This window comes from Pleurodeles waltl, chromosome 7 (genome assembly GCF_031143425.1).
Source record: "Pleurodeles waltl isolate 20211129_DDA chromosome 7, aPleWal1.hap1.20221129, whole genome shotgun sequence".
NCBI lineage: Eukaryota > Metazoa > Chordata > Amphibia > Caudata > Salamandridae > Pleurodeles > Pleurodeles waltl.
The window spans coordinates 670,902,585-670,914,719 of record NC_090446.1 but is presented as its reverse complement, the minus strand read 5'-3'; the positions used below and the strand labels follow the sequence as shown (position 1 = coordinate 670,914,719).

Sequence of the window (12,135 nt, the reverse complement as noted above, 5' to 3'; positions counted from 1 at the left end):
AGTAAATTTGACCCATTCCTGAATTAAACACTTCCACCAGTGTTGCTCACTTTGGAGTTGGAATAACAAATCTACGTGTCCCAGAGACCAACACTTTCCCCGATATTGCTTAGTTTGGGGTGGGAATAGTAAATCTGACTGCTTCAGATTCCTATGCTTTCCCTAATGTTGCTTAGTTTGGAGGAGGAATAGTTAATGTAACCATCGCCCCAGTCATTACAAGCATCCAACAAATTAGCCTAGAGCGGGAATAGTAAATATGACCTCACAGAGTGCAATGCTTTGCACAATGTGTCTTAGTTTGGAACAGGAATAGTAAAATTCACCCCCGCCACCAGATTCCAACACTTTCCCTAATTGTACTTTGTTTGGAGTGGGAATCATAAATCATACCCACCCAAAGTCCAGCACCTTCCCCAGTGCAGCTTATTTGGAGGAGTAGTAAATGAGCCCCTCTCCCCACACCACAGAATGCAACACTTTCCCCCATATTGCTTAGTTTGGAATGGCTATGGGAAATCCCCGGAACCCAGTGGTTTCCCCAATTTTAGTTCATTTGGAGTGGGAATGGCAAATCTGACACCTCCAGAGCCAAACTCTTTTCAATGTTGCTTAGTTGGAAAGGGACTAGGACATAAGGGACCATTCTCCCATATACATTTTAATTTTGAAAACTAAACTATACTTAAATTATTTTTATTTTTATAAATTTACTTTAGAAATTATGGTATAATTTTAGATGTTATTTTTATAATTTTAAAACTTAAAAAATATTTGTGAGGATATGTATTTTCATATCTATTTGTACTTATTTTTACTTTTGAAAACAACATTTTCCTTAATTGATTAATTTTATGCATATTCTTTTTTTATAATGTAAAACATTTGAAACATGTTTACAAAATTTGATATTAAAATATATATGTAATAAGTAACTACGAGATTAATCCAAAAATGTGTATACAACATAAAAAGTTGTACATTTTTTAATTTTAAAACTATGAGTAATTAAATATATATAATATTTTTAAAATGTACTATTGATATTTTGGCATAATTGGTTTACCTTTAGTGATTTTAATGTTAATTTTAAAACTCTAGATTATTGTAATATATATTTTGGTTTGAGGTATTTTTAATTTTAGATACCACTGTATTAACCTATTTGCATCCAATACTTTTATTTTAATTAAAAGTATAGGGTTGATGATACTTCGGCAAGCTACCTTTTGACATCAATATTATTGCACGTTGATATTATTGATGTTGATATTCAGAAGTTCAATCGTTCTCCATTGATTGGTAGATCTCTACATGGATCCTGAGGTAGCACTTATTAATGTAGCTGCACTTCCTTTTATGGTGTTGCTTAGAGAAGATAATGCAGTGACCCCCCCATTGTACAGATTTCCAGATATTTATCCTTCAAGTAACATTTTACACAATTGAACATTGCAATTTCTGAAGAGGTAGTCTTTTCAAAAAATAATTCTGACTTCCTTATCAAAGTTTTCAAGTTCAGATAACAGTTTGTATTAATATCTCTCCCAAAACAAAATCAGCTGAAACAGTTTCCAGAAAACCAAATCGTTTTAAACACCCCCAAGTATTTAGCAAAAAATTGCATTAAAAATAAATGTAATTAAGAAACTTTTAAGAAACAAGCCTCACCTTTCATAAAATAAAACATTATTAAAGAGTTTGAAAACCTCTACATTTGAAAACGAAAATATTAGAGCAGAATTGTAATAGTTAAATAAGGTCACACCCTTTTAAATACAAAATTTCAACTGTCACCATAAAGTCAATATGTTTCTGACTAGAACAAACAAGATTTGTTTTATACTTGCAAGAGTAAATAATTTGCACCTTAACAAACTTTTGTCAAGTTCGATAAACAGTGGGAGACAAAGTCTGATTGTTTCTGAAATGTTCTACTCTTATATGATCAATTTGTAATGAATATAACCATCATACTCTGAATAAGTACTAATGCCAGTGCATTAATTTTATATTAAATGTGCAGGTGAAACCATATGGTATGCAGATGAGCCTCTTCACATTATATATTCTTCCAGCTAATATTAATTTCTACTCAATTTGGTGCAATACAAAATTAATAAAGTGAGTTGTTTCAAAATATGGTCAAAATCCAATTACACAGATTGAATTTCTTTCCTATACTGTATGGCTATCTGTAAAGAATCTGTACCCAGATCTTCAGTGCTCTGATGTTTGGGTCTGCAGGGTGTTGGAGTTTGGGTTTTTGCCCTTCCTTACATCCATTGCCATTGAACATATTTATAAACACTGAAGGACGCGTAAGATGGATCAACAATTTCAATAGTGAAAGGAAAGAAGCGAGTTGTTGCTTACCTTCATAAAAGGCAACGTGACATCAAGGCCAAAGAATAAAGGCAAGGGAGAAGAACAAGAAGAGGAAGAGAAACTGCAGAAAAAGAAAAGATACAGAGAAATGAGAATGTGCAAGGCTCTGTTTACAAAAATAAAAATTGGGCATATGCTTGTAGCTCAGCTGAAAAGTGGGCTGCAGACTCAATTGTGGGGCTGTTCTTTAGTCATACCTGCCTACAAAACATCATCTTCATTGCAAGTTCTGGGACAGAGAGGTATTTATTTCTACTCATTCTAGCTTCTATACAAACAGCAATAACAATAGCTTGACATCCTAGTTACTGGACTAATTACGGCCTTCAAATAGACATACAACTGGAAATAACAGGGTGTGGGCAGGCGGAGCTGGAGAGGCTCAACGTGCATGAAGGTGACACTCTTTTGAGGAAGTTTGGTTCATTTTAAAGGGAACACCATCTTTAATATGATGAGGTACCATTAGCCATAACTAAGGCCACTCATTAAAAGCCACCTGTTGCCGAGGCCAACTGCTTTCTTTTTTAGAAAATATGTTTTTTCAGCTTCCTTTTCCATGTTTGCAAGAATGTCAGTTAGTGCATGTGCTCATCTTGTTACCCCGCATTGGCAATGTCACTCCCTCCCCTGAGATGGTATTTAATCACTTTCCCTAGCTGGGCCTGAGGCATCCACATAGCGCAAGCATTGTCAAAAGGATGTTTTACCAAACAAAATTAAGTAGCATTCTCCATTGCCCATCCACTGAATCCAACGTAGTCGCTAACTTCTAGATTTGAATGTTTATGTCAAAATGTCTGCCTCAAGTCAGAGGTGCTTCTGCATCTCAATCTCTGTAGTCAATTAGGATCTTATGTAGGGTTAGTCTTGCTGTTTTTAGAGTCTGCTAAAATTGCTGGGAAAACACCCACTAAAATTTCACTGTCTCAGTTGTCAATAACCCTGACCAACCTGTCCGCCTGCCACAGAGCCACTGGGTTACAGTAATGGTTGTCCATCGCCATATTTATAGCAGCACGGCCGTTTCTCTGCCCGTGTTCACCATTAAGTCCATGATGAACGCAGACATGGAAAATGATTAAGGTTCCCCACAATCTAATCTAATCTAATTTGCCAAATGAGCACTTTAAGAATGAGGCCCGCTTTGCAAACTTTATTACTATGAAAAGAGCTACCATTTCGGGGGCTTACTTTACTGCACTGAGATTCCCGTGAGAAAGTAAGGGATCTCTAAGTACAGTGGGTAACGCTCTGCAAGAGAAGAAGAGGTCATGACCTCCACCCCCTTGGCGTGAGGGTAGGACACCCACCAAGGGCTAAACTGGGACTTAATTTCAAGCCTGCTGCACAGAGGGCTCTAACATGTCTAATTATTTATGATGTCCCAGGAGGACTTTTGCATGGTTGTAACATTAGGTGAAAACAATAAGGCAATATCTTAGCATTTGAAGTGTGAACGAGATGGCAGTCAAAATACAATGGCCTTATGTGCAAATCCTGTGTCTCAAAACTCACTGTGTTTGAATAACAATTGGTTTGCTATACAGGACTTATTTTGCTCTGATCAATCAGACCACCAAATGGACTTTCAGTAGGATGAGAAGAATCCTGCCCCTTTAATGTGAAGAAGACACAAGCCAGTCTGTGAATCCTATTGAATGGTCCGGGAATACAGGGAAGAATCACTCCGAACATTCAATTTTTCATTTGTAGGCTCTGTCCGTTGAGGAGAACCTTTAAGGAGGAAGGGCTGCAATCCGAAAAAAAGAACCGCTGGACTGCTGTGTGACCCCCAATGCCCACAGCCCAAATTTACAAAGTAAAATCTACTTTGTTATCTGATATCTCCCCCTTTTGGGTGTCGGTATCCAATTAAACATGTGCATACCACTGTTAGACGGCATTGCAAATTATTAGGCTATGAGTGCCCATTTCAGGTACCCTTTTCCAAACTATTTGCAAGAGGTTGGAAAGTGTATATTGTGACCCACAAATATGTTTGTGTATTTGGAAAATATATCAATACAAATGGTGACATTGCTAGTGGGCCTGCACATCAACAGATAGCTGACAGTAGTGGGGTCAGGTATATATGCAAACAGTCTAGTAAGCCCTCAAAGCATGTGGTGCATTCCTGATACAGAATCACCCTGTCACCTAAGGTGAAAGGAATATCCGATCTGGGGAACCAGGTCGGAAACACAATGTAATCCGAAGTACTGATGCACACAGATAATAGTAGTAAGATAGTCAAATAAGTCCAATAGTCCTAAGAGTATGCTTCATCAATATGGTGAGTTTAATTTATCTTCATACGAGTATAGGTGAGTATGACACCATTATATTGTGGGAATGTTGTCATACTCGCCTGCACCTGCCTCGGTACTTCAGATTACAATGTTTGTGTGTTTGGTACGTTGGAACACTGTTTTATTCATTCATAAAGACTGGAGTTTTGAGACCAGCAGGCTGTGTGACCAGAAAATCTATTAGTATATCAGAGTCAACAAATTCTACACATAGAATTAAAACCTAATTCAAAGATTGGGTATGTTCTACATAGAGAGTGTTCCAAAATCTATATTGTGACCTCAGCATACACATTTATCAGCACAGGTTAGCTTGTCTACCTGAGTAATCTGATAAGTTGACAAGTTGACACATTATAAATGCAAGTAAAGATAGAACAGTCTCATCAGGCACTGAACAGATTCCAATGCTTGATATATGATTGACACTGACCCAGCCTTACTTGTCTTTTAGAGACTCCTGCCAGTGCATACATCAGAGCCTCCGTCCTTACAACACGACTAACTGAAACCAAAGTTACTGTAGCTCAAAGTCCAAGGGACTATTACAAGCTTGTTTGTGGAACATGGCAAAGTGGAATAACCAGAAGATTGGCAACCAAAGTGCTGTCTTCTATGCTATACACATAACCGTATTACAACAAAGAGAAATATGAAATAAAAGTAAACGAAAGAAGGAAGGAAATTCAGGAGAAATTTCTACCAAGACCAGAAATCATGTAACATTTGCAGTTGCAAAGTGAAGATCCCCATCATCATTGGATATTATGGATGAATATGATGCAAGAGCGCATAAAATAAAGTTGTTTATCAGAATTTGATAACAGATGACAGATGCTCCCTTGGTATCCAATAGAAATAGTCCCTGAAAAATGGTGCAAACTTTTGGGATTCTACTAAAGTACTAAGGACCTTATGTAGAGTTTGGCAGAGAGGGTACTGTGCCAAAGCTAGGAGAAATGCCCTGTACAAAGACCTCACTGCTTCCCAGAACTGTTTAAAGTCACACTGACCTTGGGCCATCAATCAGTAGACATCAGATTGTTCACTCTATTGTGGACAGGCATTCCATCATTTGTTTCTGATCGGGACCATCAGGGAACACCTAGCTATCCTAAACAGGAAAAAAGAAATGACCTTCATGCATAGGGAGAACACTCCATGCATGTCAGGGCCATTCTTTTTTTTCTGAGTTTGTTTAAAAAAATACTTTGCTGAGCAGGTGCATTGAACATGACACTCAAATAGCACAGATTTAGTGAAGCTGCATTGGAGTGCAGAGATCATAAACTTAGGCTTTTTGCAAAACTCTCCCCTAACAGATATATTTTGCTTGAACCTGTCTCCTGCTGATTAGAGAGATCAGGGTTGTATTCAAATATTAGTGGCACAGAATGTAGCATATGGTGACCAATTAACCTACATTTAAAGGCCTAACTGAGAAAATAACATGAATTGTAAAATGTTCATGTTTGAATTATGGTGCACATGTGGCCACCATTCATATTGTGCACCACATATTAGCATAAGAGTTTGTATATTCGTATTAAATGAAAGTATTAAAAAGAGTTAACATTAAGAATGTTTTATTAAAATACAGATTAATAATTGAAGTGTTAAAATGAATATGAATGAAACATACTTATATTAGAATAAATAGACTTCATTGATGTAAGTTACATGCGTGCAGAAAAATAAATGCACGTTTAAAAAGTTCTAACATGTTATATAGATGATGTTTGTAATAATCAATTTGCTTTGTGTCTATGAACTGTAAGATGCACAATAGGTTTATTAATGTATTCAAAGTATTAATGTGTATTAAGGCTTTTTAACTTGACAAGACCAGAAGATATTCATGTTGCAGCAGTAATGGAAAAATCACTTGCTTGTTCTATTTCCTCTGACCTGAATTCTTTTGCTAGGTTGTTAATGTGAATGTTGAATGTCCTATTGTATTGAAAGCATTAAACATGTTTTAAGAACAACATTGTTGCTTCATTTGTTCTAGCTGTTGAACAGGACAGGAAATTTGTAGTTCTCATGTGAAATTAATTACTTTAGTTTATTGTGGTTTGTGAGTAAGGATCTTAAATAACAAATAATTAGAGAATGTAATATTTTGTTAGAAATATGTGAAATCACCCGATGACAATGCACTTTTGCTGAGAAGATTCAGAAAAGTAAAAGCATTTGGTGGAACCATCTGCAGTGATAGAATGCTGAATCTGATATCCGGAATGTGCTCACCTGGAGGACCAATGAATGGATTGTGTGCATTTCTAATTAGTGAGAAACTCTGAAACTGATGTTAGTCTGTCCTGAAGAGTCTTACAGTCAGTCCTATGCTTGTCTCGAAGCTGTCCCAAAATCTGGATAAATCTGCTGTCCTTTTCTCTAAATTCCATGATGAGTTTCCTCATCATAGTCTTGACTGTTCCATTCTGCTATGTGATTCAGTGTTAGTAAGGCCAACTAATCCTGAACTGCTGATTTGTCCTATGTGCGGCCCGTGTTTTGCACTGTCCTGATGTTGCTGTCAGCTGACACCCAAAGATGGTGACCATCCTGTCTTGACAAAGTACTACTGTCTGCTGTCCCATGAGGAGCGGTATTAAAATGTGGCTTCTTGTTTCCTTTTCAGTTAGTAACTTACACCAGAATATTTTTATAGTGATTTATTCTAGTTAGATGTTTTTCCAAATTATTTTTGCCTTTCTTTTATTTCATTTTGTTTCGCGTGTTAGCCTGTTCCCACACATGCAAATCCAAACTCGTGTTAGTGCTAGGACTGGCCCAGCTCTGAAACCTGAAATCTGAAATTGATGTTAAACTGTATGTTGAAGTTTTACTGATGTCACCATTATCCACTTTAAATTCTAACAATAATGTCCATACTGTATTTTTCCTAACCTATATTATTCTTTTGGAGTGTGGAGTTTTTAATTTTATTTTCATTGATTTTTAGTTGATAACATGCAATAAACAATCATCAATTGGTATCAATCATGGCCATGCTGCCTGTAAGGTTCCCAAAACCACCACAACTCATCTGCACAATGTCAAAATGAAAAGCAAAAGTAAACAATATAGGTACATGTCTATAGTTGGAATAAAAGTGCAATCTGCAATGAATAAGGTTATGTAGTGGGGAATGTGGGGGACACTCTAATCTAAAGAATCATGGTCATGAATGGAAAGATAATCCCAGAAGGTTGCCATATATACTTGGGTCGGGAAGTGGAGGACTGAAGGAGTGCATAACCTTCACTGACTTATCACAAAAAGTCATGCTTTTAAGCCAGTCAGCGGGTGTCGATGCCCTACTGTCCACCCAGTGCTGCCACCCATTGTAACCCGACTTTCTGCTTGGCCAACAGGAAGGCCAGAGGCGCTAGTCGGCGCATTGTTCGCGGGAAGTCTCTGGTGTACCCCAAGAGTGCATGGAGGGGGCTGGGCTGCAGGCTTAAATGCCGTATACAAGAGATATGTGATAAAGGGCCCTCCAATACTGAGGAATCACCAGGCAGGTCCAGGAGTAGTGTGTAAAGTCAGTACCCGGTAGGCTGCTCTTGGGACAATGATCCGTCCTGTCAGAGTAGAAACTTGCAATAGCCACAGGGGAAAATATCAACAGTGAAGAAATTAAAAATGCAGCAATTTATGTCAGTAATTGATTGAAATGCCACGTATTTCTAAAGAGCAATAGGACAAAATGTTATCAGTAATAAGGCAACCCAGCTCCTCAACCCATGCCTCCCGCACCCTGGTGGTGGTGCCAGGCCTCATAGTGAGACATAGTTGGTACCGTCTGGTTCCCTTCCACATCCGAAATGACATGCGTCGGGGGGGGGGGGGAAGTCCTCCGGGTCCAACGGGTATGTGGGTAGTAGGGAACGGAGTGTATTATGTAATCTCTTCAATATGAAACGGTCCATATAGGTGACGCTTTGTACCTGCTAGTCCCCAGGAGGGTGGAAAACTTGGACATTTTGAAAGAGATCCCCCGCTGTGAAGAGATTGTAGCAATAGAGCTTATGCTGCACCAGTACCTCACGTGTGAGAGGGAGCCAAGGATTATGATGATGGGGAAGAGCAGAAGAGTAGAGGGGTCCACCATCAGCATTCCTCGCAACTGGTGCCACACCCAGCATATTCTGGAAACCGTTTATATGTCGCAAGGGTCTAGTGGAATACCCTTATGAAGAACTTGAGAATGGGAGAGCCCATCCAGCTGATCCTTCTCAGGTTTACGATATGGGATACAAGCATCCAGGTGGTACCAATGGAAAGAGTATTGACACAGAGCTACCAGATAGTAAAGGTGGAAATCTGGGACCCCGAACCCTCCACCTTCCAGCACAAGCACTATGGTGTCCCAATAAACCAGCGGGCTACCTCCCGCCCAGATCAAGCACAAAAGGTGACCATGCAATGTACGGAAGAAGCCAAGCATCAGGTATATTCAATAAGAGATAAAGGAAATAGAGAAGGACTACCATTTTTATAATGGACACCCATCCCACCATGAACAGAGGAAGTGTTATCCATTGTGACACCTGCATCTCTAGTTGGGCCATAGCCGGACCATAATTAAGTTGTAGTATTTGGTCTTTGTCCCTATGTAACCGGATGACTAAATATTTGGAATCTTATGTGACCAATCGGAATGGGAATTCAGCCGGAACCAGTTGCGTGGCATCTGTCAAGGGGAAGAGTTCATACTTGGACCAGTTAATCTGTAGTACCGAAAGGCTGCCATAGTGAGCATTTTCCTGCAGAAACTGTATGAGATTGGTCGTGGAATGGCAGATAAAAAGTAGGGTGTCGCCTGCGTATGAAGAGAGAAGGAGGGGACCATGTGTGAGCTGGAGTCCCCTGTGGGAATGGAAATCTTTTAGATGGTGGTCCAAAGTGTCCACTGCTATAATGAAAAGAAGAGGGTAGAGGGGTAGCCCTGCTAGTACCTCGCATTATCTGAAAATTATCAGTGAGTGATCCATTGACTCGTATACGGGGTTGACGTGATTAAGAATATGAATTGGGGAGGGATGCCAAGTCGACCCAGGACAGCCCACAGAGACGGCCACACTAGGGAGTCGAAGGACTTCTTGTAGTCCAAAAGGGCAACCGCTGCAGGAATGGTATGGGGATATCTGATGTAGAACTGAAAAAATGGTGCAGAGGTTGAGGGAAGTTGAGCGAAATGGGACAAAACCAGACTGAGCAGGAGAGGTGACAGTCTAATAGCAAGTATTTTAGCTAGTATTTTAATATTGAGGTTCAACAAGGAGAGGGGACGATAGGAGGTACATTGCATAGGATCTTTGCCGGGCATTAGCAGAAGTGTGATGACGGCCTCATGCAGCACTGGGGGAAGTGTCCCAGTGCACAGAGATTCATTATAGAGAGTTAATAAATGGCAGGCCAGTTGAGCCTTGAAATCTTTTTAAAAGGCTCCAGTTAGGCCGTCAAGTCCAGGGGCCTTTGAATCATTAATGGCATCTATAGCTGCTATTGCCTCATCAAGCATAATTGGTTCCTTTAGGAACTCATGCTCAGCCTCTGAGAGCCATACCATGGCCATTTCTTCGAGATATGCACCCATCGCAGACATGTCATCTGGCACGCAAGGGGCATACAAGTCTTTGCAAAATTTTAAGAGTTCTGCCTTGACTCCCTCACTGCCTAAGATTCGCTTCCCAGCTGCAGCTTGTAGCTCAGTGGTGTAACCGTGGAGATGACTACAATGAAGGAGCCGTGCGAGAAAGTGGCAAGGGCATTCCCCGTCCACATACCAACGAGCCTCTGCATTTTTACCCAGATACATCAGCTCCCTCTCTGCAAAGTCCTAAAACTTCGTAAACAATACTGAGCGGTGATGGAATTGAGGGTCCCCTGTCTTGAGCGCAGCTTTGTCAATGTCACGCAATCTAGACTTAATACTTTGGGCTGGGCCCTTAGATCCTGTAAGATACCGATGTGTTTGGAAATTCAGACAATGAGATATAAGCATTAAAGGCTTCCCACAAAGTTGTCTGTGTGGCAACCGAGTCAGTATTCAGAGTAAAATACTCATTTACCGATTTGAGGTTTTCCTCCTGAAACACCGGGTCTCAGATGGCTCCCGCATGAAACCTCCAGGGACACTCACAACCAGAAGAGATCCAGAGGGGAAAAAGAACAAGACCATGAGTCCATGGAGGGACAGCTATGGTGTGACCCATAGATAAGCATTGGTCAAAAAGAACCAGTAATCTAACCTAGACCATATCGAATGAGAGGCCAAGTAGAATGTAAACCCCAAGATGTTTGGGTGTCTGGATCGCCAGGCATGGCACAGTGCATAGGTATCAATGATGTTCTGGAGAATAGCCCAGGGTTTATCACTGGGCTGGACACTGGTGGAATCTAGTTGCAAGCCATATGCCATATTGAAATAGCCCCCTGTTTTCACATGAGTCACTTCCAATTGCTCCAGGTGAGTAGCCAGTTCCTGGAAAAATACAGGATCGTCTATGTTAGGGATGGAGATATTTAATAATAGCACCTGTTTGTCTGCCAAAACCCCACGAACAAGGACTTACCAGCCACGAGGGTCAGCGTGGCATGATTGGAACGTGAAGATTACGATTAGAATGCAGGTGTCCCTGGAGTAGAAACTGTAAACATGAAAAATAGCAGTGTGTGCCCCAGGCTTAGCGAAAGGGGAATCGCTTCTGGGGGGGCAGGTGCGTCTCCTGTAGGAAGGATACACCCACATTCTGTCTAGTCAAATAGGATAACGCCTGTTTCCCCTTCCGTGGATTTTTGATTCCTGTATATTCAAGGACATGAACCTAATGTTACAGGACATGGTTAGAGAGATACAAAAGGCATGGGATGGGCAAGTGGCGTGACAAGAGTGGGCGGTGAAGGGCAGTGGGGGGACTATGTGGTATGTTGTAGTAAATGTACATAATAGCTTACAAGAACAAAAAAAAATCAAAATGCATATTCCCAAACCCCCCTCAACATCCAGCACATCCAAAAGAAGAAAAAAAAAAAAGAAAAAAAATCCAATAGTTACAACTGTGGTGACTGCCAGTGGGGTGTGGTGCCAACAGAGCAGACAGCAGCCCTAAAGATAAGAACAATCATATGTGGTAAATGTAAATCAACCACAAGCACAACTTTTTGGGTGGGACGGCAGGTTATTCAAAATCAGTGGGGCATCCAGAGAGGAGTTTGTACAGGAATCACACAGCAGAGCACATCATACAGTGCCAGATACAGGATCTCGTTCACAATGAGTTTGGTAAGGGTGATCGGTGTCTTGTGTCAGAGGCAGCATGCTCCGGCATGACCGAACGGGCAGAAGGAGAGTTAATTGACAGTTTTTTGCAAAAAGCTGCCACATCAGAAGGGGCATCAAATATCTGAACCATCCCTTTAT

At 40.3% G+C, this 12,135-nt stretch overlaps 1 protein-coding gene across 1 annotated transcript in view; it reads right to left on the bottom strand.

The window, feature by feature from the left end:
* The window catches only part of JAKMIP2 (janus kinase and microtubule interacting protein 2), a 387,006-nt gene that overhangs the window by 15,771 nt on the left and 359,100 nt on the right, over positions 1-12,135 (bottom strand). Inside the window, exon 22 of the mRNA XM_069244668.1 lies at positions 2,377-2,449. Within this exon, the coding sequence (XP_069100769.1) occupies positions 2,399-2,449 (51 nt within the window). The 3' untranslated portion in view covers positions 2,377-2,398. The remainder of the gene's footprint in view (positions 1-2,376; positions 2,450-12,135) is intronic.